Source organism: Lottia gigantea (genome assembly GCF_000327385.1).
Source record: "Lottia gigantea unplaced genomic scaffold LOTGIsca_72, whole genome shotgun sequence".
NCBI classification, from domain to species: domain Eukaryota; kingdom Metazoa; phylum Mollusca; class Gastropoda; family Lottiidae; genus Lottia; species Lottia gigantea.
The window spans coordinates 295013-316212 of NW_008710427.1; the positions used below are offsets into that span (position 1 = coordinate 295013).

Below are 21200 nucleotides of genomic sequence, written 5' to 3' on the forward strand. Positions count from 1 at the left end.
CACCAGTATGAAATATTCAACCTTAAGTCATACACTTCTTTTGAACTCTTTAGGGCGATACTGAATAATACTGAGTATGAGTTATTGCCCTTGTTCTTGAAAACGTGTTCAATTTTTAGCTCGTCAAATCTCTAGAAGGCAAATATTCAATTTTCAGCTCGGTACTGAATAATAAAACCAAGTTTTGTCAAAACCTTTTACTAAGTGTTTAAGAGCTAAAATGAGGTCAATAACTCCTATGAAACATATTCCGATTTGTTTGTTTTTCGATAGGGTCAAGTTTCGTCAAAATCTGTCAAGAATTGAGCCTTCTAGAATGTTTACAAGCTAAAAATTGAACGCGTTTTCAAGAGCAAGGACAATAACTCATACTAAAATTTTTCGATTCTTCTGATTTTCAATAGGGTTCATCCTTGGGTGATAACAAACACTCATGCCAAGTTTCATTAAATTCCGTCAAGAATTGTGCCTTCTAGAGTGTTCACGAGCTAAAAATTGAACGAGTTTTCAAGAACAAGGGCAGTAACTCATACTAAATATTTTTCGATTCTTCTGATTTTCAATAGGGTTCATCCTTGGGTGATTACGAACACTCATACCAAGTTTTGTCAAAATCCGTCAAGAATTGTGTCTTGTAGAGTGTTTACGAGCAATTGTGGATGGACATATGGACGGACGGACGGACGACGAACATGGGTGACGGCAATATATTTCTAAGGAGTAGTATACCATAAAATTGTGTTCCGTTATTTAATGTGATCTCTACCCCTAAATGTCGCTAAAGGATTAATATATTTCATGTGGGCGTATAAAAAATAAAAGATTTAAAATTAATAATTTAATACTAAGAAGAATATAGACAAGGAATATAACGTTGACAAATAAATTTTTGACAAGTAGCATCAGCAATACATGGAGCTAATTTCATAGAATGCATGTAAATATCTTTATAGTTATATTTCAATTGATACAAATTACGATCTTGGTACCACAAATAAGAGCCATTCATTGTTACAATATTCTCATTTAAATCTAAACCATTAAAAATAGTAGGAACAGCTATCTCTAAGTGAACATGAGCAGCATCAAACACACTAGCAAAGTAAATAAAATCTTGAGCAAATCTTTTGGGAACATAAAATATGTCCGAAGCTTCGTAATAAACTCTGTCAAAACCACCAACATTAGTCGACAACATAAACATAAACTCTTTGGCGCGGGTTTCCAAATAAGACAAGTTTATGAGTGACGCAATGGCGGCTTTGGCAGCAGTTCGACCGTACACAGTAGTCCATGGACCCCAGTGAGGATGCTTCCATATATCTGGAACTACGTGCATAATAAAGTGGGCTATTCTCATATTTTTCTGAAACCATAGTTTGTCTTTTGGAAGTTCTGCTACATTCCAAACATTGAGTAAAACATCGTCACTTAAATGAATATATCCATCAACATCAAAGTTCATCTGCATGGCTTTCTGAAGACATTCGTATCCATATTGCCCTAAATTAAAATCTACTTCAATAAAAGAGAGTTTTTTATTCAAGAGATTATAGATGGAGAGGAAGTTATTCATATCGTGGCCACAATAAATCATTTGTGGAAAGAATGGCCTATACATCCTTTCTAGATAGTCTACAACACCATAATGTCCTGGTCTATTGAATACTACCACTAGTAACAGATTATCATAGGTAGGGATTTTACCGCCATTAGTTCTTCCAACCTCTTGACATGTACCTGTTCCTCCGACACACATTGGTGCTATAGACATATTCATTTTACTCAGACTTCTATCAACCCTAGCAGCAGGCCAGTATATAATCTGGTTCAGTGGTGGTACGAACGGTCGTGGTAGGTTTGGAAACACCCTCGCTGGTTCTTTATATCCAACTCTAGTTAAAGTTTTAATGAAATTCTTTATCATGCCACTGGCTTCATCGGGAAATTGTCCAGCTGTTGTCATGTGATATGATAGTAGTTCTATACATTTGAAAAACGGTGCTCCTGGCAAGCAGATCCATTGGTTTAATACTGTAGTTATTTCCAGTATTTTCTGGGTATTCATTTGTTCATACCTAACTAAAGACCGAGCTTTCCTTGGTGCCATGAATCCTACTTCGCTTGCCAGCTCTTCCAACAACTTTTCTATCATCATAGACCATACGGTATAATACTGCATATCGACTGGCGCTAATGCCCAAAACGTATCATAAAAATATAATGTTCCCTTGAGTGAAAATGGATGATAGTAATCTTTCGGTAGAATAATTGGTGGTGCTTGTTTATCAATATTTTCTGTACTTTCTCCAGCATTTAATAACATCTCTTCTGGTACAAAGGTTTGGATCATTGGTGTTTTCAAACCTCCAAGTCGGTAGTGTGAGTTCAGGTTTTGACTGACTGCTGACGCCTTGTGCGAGTTCTTAAAATGGGCTTCAATATTAAAACTGGAGGCGTTTCCGGTATAGTCCATTCCGTAAAACAATGGAGTCAATTTTAATTTTGGTAGCTCTTCTTCTACAGTAAAAGCATTATCAGAATAATAGATAAATTTAGCATTATTTTTGATTGCTTCAAGCACCCCATCCATTGATTCTCGAGACCGACAATTATTACACCTGAAATCAGAAAGAATAATACTAAAATATATCCTCTCCAGCAACATCCGTTGAAGTTTATGTACCTAACATTCTTCATGCAACAAATAATTATTCTTACCATTTTCATATGCAATCTGGATCCGCAGTGTTTTAGGTGGCGATGATTTCTTAAATTTCTCCCAGTGATCAATCAATTTCTAAGACATTAATACGCTATAATTGCTTTTTATTCGAAATGTTTGAAATCCTACTCTTACTTACTTTAAGGTCTTTCTAGATTTAGTAGTATCCATGACAAGAGCTGACCAATCTTGTCTATCATCTAATAGTTTCATATGATTAATATTAATATCTGTATTATCCATTATAATCCAATTGTCTTTAGCAGCTATTCTGAAATTTATCAATATGATATACATCAATGTCACTATTAAGTACGAGATTCACAAATGACTGTTGTGCATCAAAATCCTTTCCCTGGTTTTAAGAAACCAAGACGTGTCTTTGACTATTATATAAATTTGTTATTATTTGCTCCTTTTGACATCAGCAGCACCCTGCTTTTATTCGGTTTAATCCTACCAAATATTTTGAAAACTGGAAATCGCAGAAAAATGTCTTGTCTCATTGACATTTGGTTGGAGTAAGGTTAGCCAATAGATATAAAAAGTTACAACAAACTGCTTACCTTCTAGTCTGTTTATCATCTGTAGATGCTGGTACTGTTATAATATCATAATTATCTAATATAGTCATACTGTTAATTATTAATAGTGATATTACTGCTACTGATATCAGTTTAAACCAATACCACCAATGACGACATATTATATTAATCAACATCTACAAATGATATATAAAGACACGTTGTACTGTGAAAGGATTCGTTTGGGTTCATAAAACGAACAATGGCAGAGCATCATTTAGGCTACGGACGATTTGAGAAAGAAAAATATTTCACTATGTTAAAACAACACATCTTAACAGTGTGGCTAAATAGCGCACAGAAGCCCAAACAATGGTAAATAAAGAGCTCAACGAACACAGAAAACATTAATTATATTACTACAATATTAAAATATAAATAATCTGAATATGTTGTTGAACAACATAATGTTTTCGGATTCAATTTCAATAATTTTAAAGGCCATAACTTTATTTTGGACCTTGCATTTTGTGTAAATAAAAATCGCTTTATCCCTTCGAATATACCTCAAATCAGAAATTACACGTTTTATTTCTATAAATGCCTTTTTTATTTATTGGGTAGTCTCAAGAACAGACGATATTTTAACTTTTCTGGATACACATGGATTTGAAGGCTCAAAGTTCGATGGTGAACTGTGAACACTATTGCTGATTACTTATTACTTAAAATTGCCGTTTCTAAGGCTAAGTTACAATTGGTCAAACGTATGGCGAACATGTCCCTTTAAAAGGTAATATTCGAAGTTGAATTCAGTAAAAGTACATATTATTTTTTTCTTAGATATTCTTTGCTCACCCATATCTCCTGCATTCCCTTTGGACTGGCAAACCAAGACCAGAAAGTAAGAAAATTAAAACAAATAAATACAATTAAGTAGGCAGAGATGAATCTCAAGCCAAAGTTTTCGAAAATAAATCTTTTTAACGATATTATAAGTCTATGAGTTTGCTTACTTAAATTAGTTTATAATTTTTAAAACTTTACCTTCAAGATAGGTAGCTTTCTCCTTGTGAAAATTGGATAAAGAATGAAGTCACCCAATCCATTTATCCAATATCATCGTGAAAAAAAAATGGACATTTGAAAACGTGGCCCATTAAAGGGATTAGAACAGCTGAAGCTCTATAGCAGGGCTACGACTGTGTCCTACCCCCTACTATTTTTTTTTTATATGATATGGATTATGTTCACAATGAACGTTATCATCAAAGCAAAAGATGTTACGCTCATATAATTTATCATTTAAATCTAAGTTAAATAGAAATCACCCATCATCTGAAGCCAAACCTATGATATTGATATGTCTATCAATAACTATGATTATTCAATTCTAAATAATTATTAACTGTTTATTTTTAATTTTACGATTACAGAAGGCACCAATGATAAAATAAGACAGGGAATTCCGAAACAGTGCGGGTACTGACCTTTACTTTAGTGAAATATGTACCGACCCCAGGTGCAGATATAGTCACTAACAACTTATTTAAATTCATTAAAGGACTACTACAACTTAGAAATGAAACTTGGTCAATAAGAGTATATTCACCAGGTGAACCTACCAGGTACCATGTCTAAATGTAACTAAATAATGAATGACAAACGCTTCTTAGTTTGTTTCCGAAAGAGTGTGCGTACTGACCTTTACCACAAATAAGGCTTTACTTCGGTGAAATATGAAGCAATTCTTGATTGAATGGATGAACAGTATTTGAGTTACGGTATTGACTAAACATAGACCAAATTTGGCTTGTAGACACAACTGATCCAGATGGAACTGTATGACGAGATCTTGGTCAATTTTGAATTTGAAAATTATTATGTGAACGGTTTTTTGTAGTAGGAACCTATTGCCCTTGACTTAGTTAAACGCATGAAACTTGGCTTGCGATAGACACCATATGAAACCACGCATGGTTCTTACATGGAAATAACACGCACGAATACAGTACACATACATTTTGAATTATTACCTCGACTTTTAAAGTTAACTTTTATAAAGGCTTAATATATCAACAAGGCTTTAAATAAAAAGCAATTTAAATGTGATTTGAAGGCTTAGTTGATATTTTATAACTTTTTTTCAAACTGAGGCTGAACAAGCTGTTACTAATTAATGGTAACGGGTGTCCGTATACTGTAGTTACAATAGCACAATTTTAATGTCAAGCAATATTTTAGGATTTTTTAATAGGCCTCACTGATTTTCTAATCACTATCAGGATAAAAGTTGGACATTCTACGACATTGTTTAAACAGTCAGTAAGTAATTTAAAATTTCGTCATTACCGGTAAAAACTGGACAGTTTAAGGAATTAGCCTACTTGTTACGAGTTGTAGGAATGATACGTATTTCCTAAATTTCAGTAATTATATGTAATTCCTCATTTCACCTATTTACTGTAACATATACACTGATGAGAAATCGACCAAGTTCGAACTGAGCTAATATTGGATAAATGGCTTTTGACAGATTGCCCTTGACTTAATAAAAACGAGTGAAGTTTGCCTTAAAGATACCATAGAGCCTGCGTTTTTTCAATCCTTTCTATAAAATTCGGTTTCCATGTATAGGCCTATATTTATTAGATCTAGTCAAGTTTTAGTTTAGCTATATTTCGTTCGTAAATGGTCTAAAATAAAACTGTATAGTGAGCAATATTAATTGTCCTCTTTCTCAATTCTTTGGTAAGCAATATTGTCCGGTGAGCATTTTCGGATTTCTCGTATAACAAGTGGTTGTCTAGCAAGATACGCCCACTTTCATGATACATTTTCAGAATATCAAGGGCAGTCACCAATCCGTGTCAAGTCGAACCAAAAATCTAATTTGTGCAAGATGTTGTTGATTTAAACAAACACATATTATTTAATAAAATTCTGACATAAACTGTCACCTCTTTCGCCAACAAATTTTGATGCGTTTTTACTTCAAATTCAATCTTGACTAAGATCTCATAATTATAAGTGATCATACCAAATTTCATTTAAATCGGATGAAAACTGTACTCTCTATTGTGTTCACAAACAAATTTTGACGCGTTTTTCATAAATCAAGGGCAATAACTCAAAAACCATTCATCGAAAGATAGCCAAATTCGAACTTGTCCAAGATCTTATTATTATAAATAGTAACACCAAATAATTTCCTTTTAAATCGGATGAAAACAGTAGTCTTAGTAGTATATGAGCTCATAGATTGGTCGGATTTTTCCACATTCCATTTCATTTCATGGGAAAAATCCAACCAATCTATGAACTCCCAAAAAAAACAAGACCTAAATTCCCTACATTTCATAAATTCTTACAGCAAAACACCTTACATTTCATAAAACATCCTAAATTCCCTACATTTCATACACCAAAAAAACCACCTTCAATCAATTTCCTAAATTCCATGAAAAAAAAGCATATTAGAAATACCCTTATAAAATAACATAACATTTTTTAATAGCCTCGTTTTAAGTAATGTTATTTTTAAGGGAGATAACTCTTTTTTGGAAATTTTCTACTCAAATTTTAAACCTTAAAAATGGCAAATTAAAATACTAGATCCAATCTTTAGATTATACGATGCGATTCGTTAAACAAGAAAAAAGAGGATTATATTATCATCTCACCCACTGTTGGTTCTAAATCCCAATTGAATGATGGTGGTAGAATTACCTTCGAAATAAATTCATTATCTAACTGGTTGCTTCTTTCCGATGCTTATTTCAGATGTGATTTCAAAATTAAAGATGGAACTCAGAATCAAGTTCCACAAACAAATACAACTTTAGAAAACAATTTCTTTCTTTATATCCTAAAGATTTCGATTCAGTCTCAGGTTGGATACCCGATGTTGGTGATGGAAGTGTTTTAAAAGAACCGGAAAGAAATGTTGCAAATGATGCCGATTTAGATAGAGTGAGAGTTGTTGCTCGAAACACAATAGAAAGAGTATGACGAGCAGCTAATCATGGATTTGAAAAACGAGTACTTCAATATAATAATATTGTTGAGAATAATAGGTGGGGTAATTACGTAAATTGGAAATTATATCCTTTATTCGGTCTGTTGGAACATAGAAAAGTTTCCATAGGGTTACCATATAAAATTCATCTACAAAGAGAAATCAACGATGATAAGATATTCTTTGGAGAGAATGGTTCAGATGCAAAATTAGAAATAACGAATCTCCAACTTTTCATACCCGTAATAACACCATCAATTGAAGTAGAAACGAGAATATTCAACTCGTTAACTAAAGATATTGAAATAGCTTTTCTTCATCGTAACACGGTAGGTAGCATGACTTTAACGGGAGAATCCACCACATGGCCAATCACCAACACTATTAAACCAGCAAGATATTTAATAGTTGGTTTCAAGAACTTACCAGATTCTCAAACGAATAACAATAATGTCTTTAGAGTGGCAATGAACCAAACTCAAAATCCTTTAATCCATTAAGTTCAAGTAAGATTAAACAACGATAATTATCCTAACCAACCTTTAACAATTAATCCAACCACAAAGGATTATAATGAATTGTATAGAAACTATAAAAACATGTGTGAATTATTTGGAAATCTACCTCAGTTTGAATATGTAGATTCTGTTTTGATCTATCAGCTCACCGAGAAGATCTTTTCAAAACAGGAGTCAACATAAATATTCATATTGAAAAAACACGTGGAGATGTAACAGATTATTGTTTATTATTGGAAGAAGCAAAACATTAATTAAAAAAGCAGATAGAAGAATGATAAGAATTGAGTAAAAAATAAACCTTTAAAAATTGAAACCAGAAACTTTAGTTATGAAAATAATAGAAGCTATTGAAACAGCTTCACCAACTACAATAACTTATAATGGTAAAAAAATCAACATAACTAAAAAACTTATTGATAAATATAAATATTGTAAAGTCAGAGACGATATAGACTTAGAAAGAATTGACGCGAACGCAAAAAAGGTGGATTTATATTTTCCCTACCTTTAATATTTGCTGGTATTACCGCGACGGCTACAGCTGGTGGAGTAAGCGTTGCCAACGAAAAGAAAGCTGCTATTGCAGAAGCTGCTGCTACAAAAGCTGTTGAAGAAAAGAAAGTAGCCGAAGAACATAGACATAATTTAAGATTGGAAAAGTTGGCAGCAGAGGGTAAAAAACCTAAAACGGAAAAGTTGGCAGCAGAGGGTAAAAAACCTAAAACGGAAAAGAAAGGTTCAGGAGTTGGAGATATGATAGGCACAATGAAAGAATTTGGAAAAAGATTTAGTGAAGAAACCAGGAAAACTGTTAAACAAGGATTAAATAAATTAGTAGATAGTATTGACACGGGAGAAATCAAAGTCAAACATAAGGGTAATGGAATATTGTAAAAAAATATACACACTGGAGAAGGAATATATCTTTCAAAGTATAAAGGAGAAGGAGTGATTTTTGGAAAAAATTAAAATAATAAAAAAATGGGTAAAAAATTCAATCATTCAGAAATATTTCCTAATAACCCAATGCTCATGTGTATATGCGGTAGTTCCGGTTCTGGGAAAACTCATCTCACTTTTAACATGTTGACAACACCAAACCTTTTAGATTTCGATTCTTTATATATCTACACAACAACACCAGAGCAATCGTATTATCAATTTCTCAAAGCTTTAGAATATCTACCAAAGAAAGATGTTCAATACCTATTTCAATATTACGAAGAAAACGAAGAAAACGAAGAAGAAGTGGAAATAAAAGATATCTTAGATAACTACATCGAAGGAAAGAAACCAACGGATATAAAAGTTTTTCTTACGAAAAATGTTAATGACCTAGACTTGTCTAATATTGATAGCAAACGAAAGAACTTAATATTGTTTGAAGACTGCGTAGCGCAAAGAAATCAAGCTGTTCAACAAGAATTCTTCACGAAGGGAAGACATCACAACTGTCACTGCATATACCAATCCCAATCTTTTTACGGGATGGATTCTATGTTTTTTAGAAAAAATGCAAATTGTTTTTTATTATTTGAATTAAACGATAAAGATTTATCTCAAATCATTCAGTCGATAAATCACGGAATGGACAGAGATGCATTCAAAAAGGTTTGTAAAGCTCAATGGAAAAACCCAGATGATCATGGATATATATTCGTTAATACTAGAAAACCTGCGGGTGAAAGAGTTATGACAGACATTTGTTAAATTTTATTTTTTTAAAAATGGATAATTGGAATAATATTTTAAAAAGAAATAAAGAATATATCAAAGCTAAGAATAAAATAAAGACCCAAGTTGAAAATAACAGAATACAACAACTCGGATTAACTACAAACTCTATTTCAACCCATATTAAAATCTCAAGAGGATATTAAAAAGAAATTAGAACCTAAACAAATTCAACAATCACCGGTTCCTTCTATAGAATATCCCATTAAAGATGATGAAATCATAATTAGGTCATTATATGATATAAATCATTATTTTTCAAACCCTGACCCAAATTTACCAAAGACCATTTCACCAATCGTTGATAAAAAAGGTTTATTGTTTAATGGATTTAGAATACTATTTAGTAATGTTTACCCTTTATTCGAAATCGATAAAAAAGACTTTATATTTACAACAACAGAAGGTTTAATGAATGGCGGGGATATTGAGATTGCCAAACGCAAGGATTTAGTAGAATACTTAAAATTTCTGTATATGATAAAGAATAAGCGCAAAACAAAAAGATTGATGGCAGTTGAAACATATTTAAATAAAGTTATTCCTGATGAAGAGGAATCAGATGATTATGCAGAAGATTATCCACCAATCATACAAGAAATAGATGAATTCGAAGATATGGTATCTGGAGAAGGTATAACGTTTTTATCCGACAACAACGAGGAACTACTTAATAGATTACAAATTATATTAGCGGCAATGGAGGAAGGACATCGATCGCACAGACAATATAATGAAGTGAATTGTATATTAAAAAGACTCATAGAAAAAGGTATCATAGATAAAAGTGATTATAAAAGCGTGATTAAAAATGTCAAATAAAGAACAACTATTCGCCATCACCTCAAATAAATCAGACATTAAATTATCTCTAGATTATGAGTACGAACTCGATCGCAATCAAGAATATGAATTGGGATTTAAGTATTTCTCTGTTTACAATTCCATTAGAATATCAACGAAAAAAATAACCAAATAAAAATATCAACAGATAACGGAGTTACGTTCAAAACCATACGTTTACTACCAGGAAGCTACGAATACATAGTCATTAACGAATACCTATCTGAATATGGAGGAAGTATTAATGGTAAAACAATATTGAATTCGAAGGTAATTTGAATCTGAACAAAATAAAATTGATATTAAGAAATAATAGTCAAGTTGATTTCAACGTAGAAAATTCATTGAATACGTTACTAGGATTTGATAAACGAGTATACACCCAATCCACTTTAGCACCACACAAAGCTAATGTCGAGAATGATATCGATGTGATAAATATACATTGTAATTTGATAAACGGTGGATTTTTCAATAAATACAAACGTCAGATTATTTACAGTCTTCCAACATTCACTGTTCCTATTGGATATAGAATTATAGAGAAACCATTTCAAACGACGTATTTACCACTTAATTCCTTTATGATTAAAGATATAAATCTGGAAATTAAAGGTGGTAAAAAAAGGTTTATAGATTTTGGTAACGAGGAAATTGTTATTCAACTTCATTTAAAACAAAAGAACTAAATTTATTCTGATGGATCATCATCATTAGATATATTTGTAAAAAAAATACTCAAAATCATCAAATACCTAATCATCATCCAAACACATCTCATCTTTGTTGTTGTAAGGATACATGATTCCTTCACTGTTTGGTGCTTTTCTCTTAACGAGATTCAGATAACTTCTGAAAACTTTCTTTTGTTTTTCATTAGGAATAACTATTCCATCAGTAAAACTTCTTACCCAAGGTTTATCAAATTCATTCGTTACGTCATGTCCGCTAGCTAATTGAATGTAGTCTTCTACCTTAATCTTATAGTTAGAGTAACCCTTAAACGTTTTTATTTCTTTTAAAACACCTTCGGAAGTTAGAATGATATTGTATTTTACTTTTGGCGCTAAATATAAACCAAATATGATTCCACCATCACCATAATCATTCTTCCCTTTGCTATATTCGTTTTCAGACACCAACCCAGCTTCATTTAATTTATCCCAATTGCTAGAAGAAATGTAAAAACTATCGGTATCCGTATAGTATATTTCAGGCTTATAAAATCCATCTATAACGTGAATGAAATTGTTCATTATTTTTTTACTGGGAGATAATATAAATGCACCTAAATGAGTGGGTGTTAATCTAGTAAAATCCTTTGGAGGAACAAACTCTTTTACTTCGTCTTTAATCTCAAGATATATTGGGTCTCATTTACTTTTTCATAGCTTTTGACGTGTGAATCATAGTTGGCTTTTAAAGTCGCTTCACTCCATAGATGTCTCGATGTAGTTATATCCTTCTGAATAGATTTACCGTGTAAGGAATTGCCTAATAATTTCATGCAATTACTAGCAACCATATCTCCTTCTTTTTTGTATTTATTCCTTAATTCCTTCAAAATTAAAATATAATCTCTATATGGGGGAGTTTTAAAATTTTCTTCGTATACTATTCCATCTAATATTTTAATAATTTTACCACCGGATTTCACTATTTCTTGAATATCAACTGATGTTAAAACGTTGTGACAGAAACCATTTCTGAACCTGATTTTACTCCCAGTTTCCTTCTTATCTATTCTATTCGTAAAAGTTATTTTATCTTTAGCTGGTATGGGTTGAAAGAACATGTTGGTAGGATATTTAAACCAGACTTTTAAAATAGCAGTTCTAGGTCTGAATTTCTGCTCATTAAAGAGCTTGACAAATTTTTCATTTTCCTCAAGTCGAAAAGGCCTGGCACTTTCCGCTTTAGGATATTCACCTTCTGTTATGGCGGAAGCGTACAACCCATTAGCGTCAAATGCCATTAGTTTAGAATAGTCCAACTCTTTGAGTTTAGCGTGAACTTCAGTTTTATCTTTTGGGTTAACACTGTATTCTTTGAATAAATCTATTATTCCTTCAGTTTCACTTTCATTGTATTCTTTTAATATGGCGCAGATCTCATTCATTTTATCCGTTTCAAATGATTTTCTGTTAGCAGAGACTCTCCCACCTTTAATACTTTGTCTGATAAAATATCTTATAAAAGGATGAGTATGTGAGTAAACTTTGTCTACGTTTTCTTTTTCGGTGTGTTTCGGAACGAGAATTGTCCTTTCATAATATGGTTCTTCAACCATTTCTTTATCGTAATGATATAAATAATACCAACCCTTTAAAGATAAAGAAGGAGCCGTTAGATTATTGGAAACGTTTTGGAAGACAGTTTTTTTCATTGCTTGATTGTATTTTATCAAACAAGCTCCGAGACACAACGTATCTCTTTTAGCGTAAGTTTCCCATTCGGGTCTTAAAGATTCCCAGGTTTCTTTGGTGAATTTTGCAATATTAATATCTGTGATCTTTCTCAAATTCATCGGTAGATTAGACGAATTTCCCCAGGCCGCCAAACTAGTGCTTTGATGTTTAAATGAACAGGTGAAAGATATATTTTGTAAATAGTTAGAGTTACTCATTATTTCTTTCTGTCTTTTCCATTTTTTCTGCAATCTTTCTTCTGTACATGAGTATGTTGTAATATTCTTCTGAAATGGGATCTGACGGCTTAAAATCTAGAGTCTCACTTAAATCACTTAAATAATTATTATAATCATCTAACCTTTTCCTCAGTTTTTCTAAATTAACTAAAGTACAACATTAAGGAATGGCTTTATTCATTTCTTTTTCGCAATAGGTTTCGCAATCCCAAGCGTATAAACAGTTATCGGATATGTCGAAAAAACGTTTAGTTTTAACTGGGCGAAACACATTAGCGCGTCATCATCTTTACAAGTTCTCCATACATTTTCATCGTAATTATCTTCTATTTCTTTAATGCCCAAAGCTTTGTTATTTCTTCTTATCAAACAGAAATGTTCTTTGTGTAAATAAAATACCCAATCAAATTCCTCTAATACTTTCTTTGGTTGAAAATGACTGTCTTCAGGGTTATAGATTTGAAAATTAGTATTAAATTTCTTATTGAATTTAAAAATTCTAGCAGTTGTCATAACTCCTTTTCTGTTTGATTTTTGAAAACTGTTGATGAAATCTTGAAATTCCTTTGTTAAATCTGTGTTCGTGATGTAATTTACACACTTTATAAAACAATAACAATCGGTTGGTATGTAACAATTTTCTCCTATGTATTCATTTATCTTTTTAAGTAGGTTAACACCACTTCCCTTTTTTGATCTATCTACTATTGTAAAATTATTTTTGCGCCAAATAATTTCTCCTGTAAAATACCAATCAGATGTATCAGAGGTTTCATGAATCTTTGTATAAATATATTGAAAAGTTTGAGGAGTGAAACCAGATAATCTGATGTCTTGTTTGTGTTTTCCTTTTTGATTTATTTGACCATTTATTTCAATTTGGCCTTTAATTTTATAATCCTTAAATAGAATAGTTATTCTCTTGATTAATTCTGAAAAAAGCATATTTGAGGTTGATATTTTAATTTCATTCGCCTCTTTTTCAAAAACTCCAGCTACATCATCAATTATATATTCAAATTCTTCTTTATCTTTTTCACATAATCTTTTTTTTTTTTTTTTTTTTTTTTTTTTGAAAAAATACTTTATTTACATAATAAATTATAACATACCATAATATGATATAATTGAATGAACATGAAATAAACAATATACATTCACTCACACATTCAAAATGAAAACATGGTTTATTACAGATTTTGAAAAGGGAGATAACTCTAGGTTAGGATTATACACTATACATAAAGTGAAAGAGTCGTCTAGTAATTGATATTATAATTCCATTTTTTCATGATAGTATCATCTGTTTCATAAGCTTTTACCTCAATAAATGCTATATTCTGTAAGTAGCTTTGAAACTTATGTACAGTAGGTAACGATATTTCTAATTTACATTTGTACAAATAATATTTTGCAATATAGATACAATTATTTACAAACAACCATTCATAGAAATTTTTGAAAAGAGATTGATCAGTGAATCCAAAATGCATATTTAACATATTCATTTTCAGATTAACATTATTATTTAAAAAGACTTTTTGTAAAAATTCCCAAATTATATTGGCATGAGAGCAAAGGATAAAAAGGTGATCCATTGTCTCGATTGTTGAATTACAAAAGGTGCATAAACTTGTATTGCTTAATTTTAGCTTGCATAATTTTTGATTCAGAAATATAATATTTTCACTAAATTTGGTTGAAAATATATTAGGTATTGAATTGAATATCAATGAAAAATATGTTTTAGATAATGGTTCGTTTAAATTTCCAATTTTATCCATTCTTTTTTTAAGTATCTATTTTTAACTAGGAATTTTTATTGATGATTTTTCATTGAATTTTTCTAATTCTTCAACTGATATGTTCTTGTCTTCTCTCGAAAAAAATGAATAAAGTATTAAGATATGTATTTAAAATTTCCTTTTATAATGAGCTTTGATGTAAAACCTAAAGTGATCAATCCACAAGAACACCACTACCCTTTTTTATTTCTTTGAAATTGTTTTTACGGAAAATCATTTTTCCTGTGATATACCAATCAGAAGTATCTGCATCCAGCGCAATGAAGAAATTGACTAAAATCATGGTATTAAAACCTACAAATTTTATGTCTTGTATGTATTTTCTATCTTGAGTTATCTCTCCATCTAATTCAATTTGTCCGTTAAATGTTCTAAATTCTTGAGCGATAAGCTCAATAACATTGGAAAAACGTTCAATTGATATGAATGTTTCATCGTCTGAAATTTCAATTTTATCCATTCTTTTTTTAAGTATCTATTTTTTAACTAGGAATTGTTAACTTTTATTGATGATATTTCTACATCAAATTTATCTAAAATTTCATTGAATTTTTCTAATTCTTCAACTGTTATGTTCTTGTCTTCTCTCGATCTTTCGAAAAATATAAACAATTTATTAAGATATGTATTTCAAATTTCTGTTTTCCTTTTATAATGAGCTTTCTGTTTTGATGTAAAACCTAAAGTAATCAAACCACAAGATGAAGTTTGAACGGTAGTGAACGCGGCTAATACAGTTGGGACAATTATTGGAAGCATTAATCCACCGGTTACGGCTGTTGCCACCGTTATCTCTACTGTTAAAACTGTGCTTAATGTTTTGAAAACAGAATCGATTCTACTCCATGTTTTTCTACATTTGTTGAATTGTTTTAGTTTTTCTTTTAGTTCGTTTTGTTTTTCTATCATGTATTTTTGTCTACTTTCGAGTTCCATATTTAGGTAATTAAATTAAATGAATTTCTGATAAAGCTACTTCGTGTTTACTATCTTCAATAAAAACTTCTACTGATATTAACAACATTTGTTCTTTTGAATCATTAATCTTATTCAGATGAACTGAAAATTTTGGTTTTTCAATAGAAACAATTAATTAAAAAAAAATACCGTATAATCTCTTATTGTTTGTATTATAAAAACTATATTATCTTGACTTTTATGAATATCAATTGAGGTAAATTTACCATTATCATATCAAAATCACCCAATATATTCATCTTCTTCTTTATCTTGTATGATTAACATTCTAAACCTATCTATATATTTTCCACTCGTTTTAATTTCATATAAGTGATTAACCTTGTTGTTTTCGTCGTAACTTTCATATTCTTTAGTTTCTACATTTTTTGTAGAAGAAGCCTTGTGTGAAGAATAATGAATCAACTTTTACCTGAAAAGGAAAAGTTATTTCAATTGAAAGTTTTCCTCGGAAAACAAAATTTATTGGTTGATAAGGTAAATCATCATCTGAATCAAAAATATTTTTGGGATAAATAGGATAATTTGGAACAGAATATACTCTAATATTTGCTGTAAATCCATATTTTTTATATTCATAGTCTTTTGATTTATCACTATTATCAGTAATATAAGCATCGTAATCTCTAAATGGAAGATGGAAATAATATGATTCTTTCTTGAGATACTTTTTTTCTAATGCGACTATATTATTGTCCTGTTTCAAAACTAGGTTATTAATAGTGGTTATCTGTTGTTGAATAACACTATCATCAATGTTCTGTATTTGTTGATGAATATAGGTTTTGATTTCGCTATCATCTATGTATTGTATTTGTTGTTGAATATAGGTTGTGATTTCGTTATCATCTATGTTTTGTATTTGTTTTTTAATATTTGTTAGTTCTTTTTGTAATTCACTGTTAAGTTTAGTTTCCATTTAATTCCTGTTGAAACGTAGCTTCATTTTCATCTGGAATGTTCTCTATCAATTGTTGAATGTCTAATTTTTGTTTTGCAATCTTATCCTCTAATTTAGATATTAATGAAATTAAATTTTGTAACTCAGTTTTGTTCACTACGTTGACCAATTCTTTTTGAATAAGACTTATTAATCTTTGTACCTCTTGTTGTAGTTTAGTATCATTAGCAAAATTTTTATTATTTAGTTGAAATTTGAAGAATCTTTTCACATTACTTATTTTATCTTCTAAATGGTTTTTATTTACTTCAATTGAATTTATTTGATCCCGTAAATATTTCTTGTGAATAGCGTCATTATCGTTTTCCGGAGACTTTAAATTAGTTATGCTAAAATTGTTCATATCTAAATCACCTTGAAGAGTGTCTCCGATTTGATCCACAAAGTATTTTCGCTTTATTTATCCACGTTGTAGTGTTAGGTTTTTTAGTTTCTAAAGATAAAGAAACCAATCCAAACTTGTTCGCCATTTTTATTGAGTTAAATTTATTACAATTTCTTCGAACTGTTTTCCTAAACTCAACTGATATAAAACCCAAAGTGAAAGCTGACCACAAAACTTTTGTCCCGGTAATTGAATTTGAAATGTTGAACATTTGATTGGTTTATTAGTCAATTGGATTATCTCTTCAGTGGGTTCTAATCCATAAGAATCGAAGAAATAAAAGTCAGAGTCTTTGTACAAAGCAGAATGATGAACTCCTTTTTGATCGGAATTATGTATATTTGTTATAGCGTAAAATTTACCTTTCTTATATTTCAGATCATTTATTTCATCTCTCATACAATAATAAAACGGTGATATATTTAACTCATTCGCCCATCTCTTAAGTTGAAAGTTTGTGGTTGTATCGGTTCCATATTTATCGAGAAATTCATTCATTTTTAAAAGTTGGTTTTTTTGAAATATATACGTAGTTTGTGTTTGAAAAAAATTGTATTACATTCTGATAAAACACATTCAATAATATTTTGAATATAAATTTGAATTTAAGAAAGCGAAAATGCTTGTCTACATCTTCTATCAAATTCATTCATTTTTAAAAGTCGGTTTTTTGAAGTTCGTTTTGATAAAACCTTCCTATGATTTGTTCTTTGTCTTGATCGATTAATTCGTGTCGGAGGTGATGTGGTGTTTACTTTATCAACGATAAATATTTCGTTCGTCCAGTATCCAACGTAACCTTTTTCGAATTTGCTTTTATATTTGAAAATACGAACTCGATCTCCGACTTTAAATTTGGGTTTGATATTTAAATTCTTTATTTCATTTTCGTAGTTATGTTGCGCGTTAATTGACTTTATAATATTTGGATTACTCGAGGCTTGTGTTGGTGTGACACCTATAGATGAATGAATTTTGTTATTGTATTCATCTACAACTGGTAATATTTTAAGCCATTTTTGAGATTTCAATTCCGTGAACTTTTCGAATAATTTATTTTTTAGAGTCCTGTTAAATCTTTCTATTACTACAGCTTTACCTTCGTTATGCGTACTGTAAATTTCAAATCCCAGAGATTTCATATTTTTGTTATAAAATTCGCTTCCTTTATCTACCCACAGTTTTTCTGGATGTCGGTTAGATTGTTTCATAATCGTTTCAAATGCGTGTTTGACTGATAATCCTGTTTTGTTTTTCAAAGGAATAACCCATACATATCTCATATACAAATCTATAACTGTTAAGCAATATTTAAATCCTCTTTCGACTGGCATATGAATTAAATCGGCTGACCATATTTCATCTTTTTCAAACACTTTTACTTTTAAAAAGTTTTTAGTTTTTCTAAATTCTTTTTGAATTTTATCCGCTAATCCCATGCCTAATTTCATCTTTGCTTTTAACAGTTTAATGATTAATGCTCTTTGCATTCTCTCTTTGAAAGTTGGATTTGGAATATTTTCAAGTTCAAACATATACATACTAAGTTTCATCAATATCGGATAAAATCTGTAGTCTATAGCCTGCCTACCAAGCCAAATCTTACTTAGTCACGGGCAATTACCCTGAAACCGTTCATCCAATTATTACCAATTATTACTAATTTCATCTTTGCTTTTAACAGTTTAATGATTAATGTTCTTTGCTTTCTCTCTTTGAAAGTTGGATTTGGAATATTTTCAAGTTCGATTATCATTCGTCTGTCTGCTTCGTGTCTGAAGTTTATGTCTTTGTTTCTGTATAGTATGTCGTGTTTAAGCACAGCGGCGTCAACTCTATTGACTGGTTCTTCCCCCGGTTTGGGTTTATCGTTTTCGTCTAATCGCAGATCTAACCTAGTACCTGGACCGGTGTAATTATGACCGGGAAGATGTTTTTCTCTGGGATATTTCGCCCATGGAAATCCAGGAAGAGAACCCAATGATTTTTGTATATCTCCTGAACCGAAATAAGTTTTTGGAGCGTGAGCGACTATCATTTTTATCCTATAACTTTAAAACTTTTTCTTTTCCTTTCTTCTAATCTCCTGTTTCGAAGTTCTCTTATTAGTTCTAATTCTTTCAACTCGTTAGATTGTTTCACTGTGTCGCTTATACTCTTTCCCGCTTCCGCTATTGAGCCCATGGCTTTCGCTCCGGTTGAAATGAGTGATTTGTTTTTTGAAACAAAACTAGCTACTTTTGGAATTATTGTTTTACCTAGAGAAATTAATGAAGAAAAGAAACCGTCGCCTGAATAATCTTTGAAAGCGAAACAAGGATGTTATTTTATATAAGGGTATTTTTAATATGCTTTTTTTGATGGAATTTAGGAAATTGATTGAAGGTATTTTTTTTGGTGTATGAAATGTAGGGAATTTAGGATGTTTTATGAAATGTAAGGTGTTTTGCTGTAAGAATTTATGAAATGTAGGGAATTTAGGTCTTGTTTTTTGGGAGTTCATAGATTGGTTGGATTTTTCCCATGAAATGAATTGGAATGTGGAAAAATCCGACCAGTCTATGAGCTCATATACTAATAGTCTTTATTGTGTTCACAAACAAATTTTGACGCGTTTTTCATAAATCAAGGGCAATAACTCAAAAACCGTTCATCGAAAGATCGTCAAATTCGAACTTGTCCAAGATCTCTGGAATATAAATGATCACACCAAATTTCATTCAAATTAGATAAAGATAGCTTGCCAGGCCAAATGATAACAAAGTAACTAAGTCTTTAGAGGTTTAATATGTGAAACCAATCATCCTATTTTTACTAATTTTAAGCTTTACAGAGATCTCATACCAAGTTTCATCAAGATCATATAAAAAAATGTAGTCTCTATCAGGCCTACAAGCCAAATTAGACGCATTGAATCAAATCAAGAGCAATAACTCCAAAACCGTTTACCTGATTGTTACGAATTTCAACTTGACTGAGATCTTGTCCATATATACATGCATACCAAGGGCAATAATTCCAAAACCATTCATCTAATTATGACAAAATTCAAATATATATACATACTAAGTTTCATCAATATCGGATAAAATCTGTAGTCTATAGCCTGCCTACCAAGCGAAATCTTACTTAGTCACGGGCAATTACCCTGAAATCGTTCATCCAATTATTACCAACTTCAAACTTGACCGATATCTCATCAATATATTCATGCATACTAAGTTTCATCAAGATGGTATCAAAATTGTCGCGTTCATTGGGCATACAAGGCAATTTTACTATGTCAAGGGCAATAACTCTGAGACCGATTATCCGATTATTACCAATTTTGAACTTTACCGAAATCTCATCAATATATACATACATCAAGATCAGATAAAATTGCAGCTTTTATCGTGCATACAAGCCAAATTTAGTCAAGGGCAATAACTCGTTCATAACCGTTCATCCGATAATTACCAATTTCGATGTTAAATGACAAAAAGGTCTTCAAAGACTGTTTGATATATCATATTTTATTTAATTTTGTTTTATAAAGATTTTATGTGGGTCTGAATTTTGTACTTTTCTTTGGAAATAAGACTTTCCTTACTCTTTTAAGAGATTTTAGATTTACCTAAATAGGTTCGTTTTAGGAATTGGGGTTGTAGATCGAACAACATATCCTTAATAACTGGTTGGGTCTCATTTTCTTCTCACTGTATTCCGACCACAACTGAAACAGCTTCCCTTGGATTGCAGCCTTCAATTTGCCTTTGGATACCATTTTCATCACAAACTTCACATAGTTCTGCCCCTAAAGTCCTTGTTTATTGTTCACACCAATTACTATATTTAATCTTTTTAATTAATCCAAATCAACTAATCCCATTGAGAATTCCACATTTTAACAGTTTAACAATGATGTCCGAGTCATAAAACAAGTGGTCCGAGTTGTTTTTAACTTGGTCCGAGATTTAAAATAAGTGGTCCGAGTTGTCTTTAACATTGGTCCAAGTCTTAAAAAAATGGTCTGAGTTGTCTCTAACATTGGTCCAAGTCTTAGAACAAGCGGTCAGA

General features: G+C 31.0%; 5 protein-coding genes across 5 annotated transcripts; 2 read left to right on the forward strand and 3 right to left on the reverse strand.

The window, feature by feature from the left end:
* Positions 1-826: 826 nt before the first annotated feature.
* Positions 827-4884, reverse strand: LOTGIDRAFT_235923 (hypothetical protein; the record flags this gene model as incomplete). The annotated part of the gene is made up of 5 exons (XM_009065946.1): positions 827-2621; positions 2865-2996; positions 3292-3446; positions 4740-4837; positions 4875-4884. The coding sequence occupies 5 exons, from the start codon at positions 4882-4884 to the stop codon at positions 845-847; spliced, it is 2172 nt and encodes a 723-aa protein (XP_009064194.1). The 3' UTR covers positions 827-844.
* Positions 4885-8116: 3232 nt separating this feature from the next.
* On the forward strand, positions 8117-8682 carry LOTGIDRAFT_168070 (hypothetical protein; the record flags this gene model as incomplete). The annotated part of the gene is made up of 2 exons (XM_009065947.1): positions 8117-8171; positions 8330-8682. 2 exons carry the CDS (start codon positions 8117-8119, stop codon positions 8680-8682), a joined length of 408 nt encoding a protein of 135 aa, XP_009064195.1.
* An 87-nt stretch (positions 8683-8769) lies between these two features.
* Positions 8770-9498, forward strand: LOTGIDRAFT_130949 (hypothetical protein; the record flags this gene model as incomplete). The annotated part of the gene is made up of 2 exons (XM_009065948.1): positions 8770-9036; positions 9079-9498. 2 exons carry the CDS (start codon positions 8770-8772, stop codon positions 9496-9498), a joined length of 687 nt encoding a protein of 228 aa, XP_009064196.1.
* A 1622-nt stretch (positions 9499-11120) lies between these two features.
* LOTGIDRAFT_168072 (hypothetical protein) lies at positions 11121-12991 on the reverse strand (the record flags this gene model as incomplete). The annotated part of the gene is made up of 2 exons (XM_009065949.1): positions 11121-11684; positions 11747-12991. The coding sequence occupies 2 exons, from the start codon at positions 12989-12991 to the stop codon at positions 11121-11123; spliced, it is 1809 nt and encodes a 602-aa protein (XP_009064197.1).
* A 198-nt stretch (positions 12992-13189) lies between these two features.
* LOTGIDRAFT_168073 (hypothetical protein) lies at positions 13190-16714 on the reverse strand (the record flags this gene model as incomplete). The annotated part of the gene is made up of 2 exons (XM_009065950.1): positions 13190-13912; positions 16208-16714. The coding sequence occupies 2 exons, from the start codon at positions 16712-16714 to the stop codon at positions 13190-13192; spliced, it is 1230 nt and encodes a 409-aa protein (XP_009064198.1).
* Between the last annotated feature and the right edge of the window lie 4486 nt (positions 16715-21200).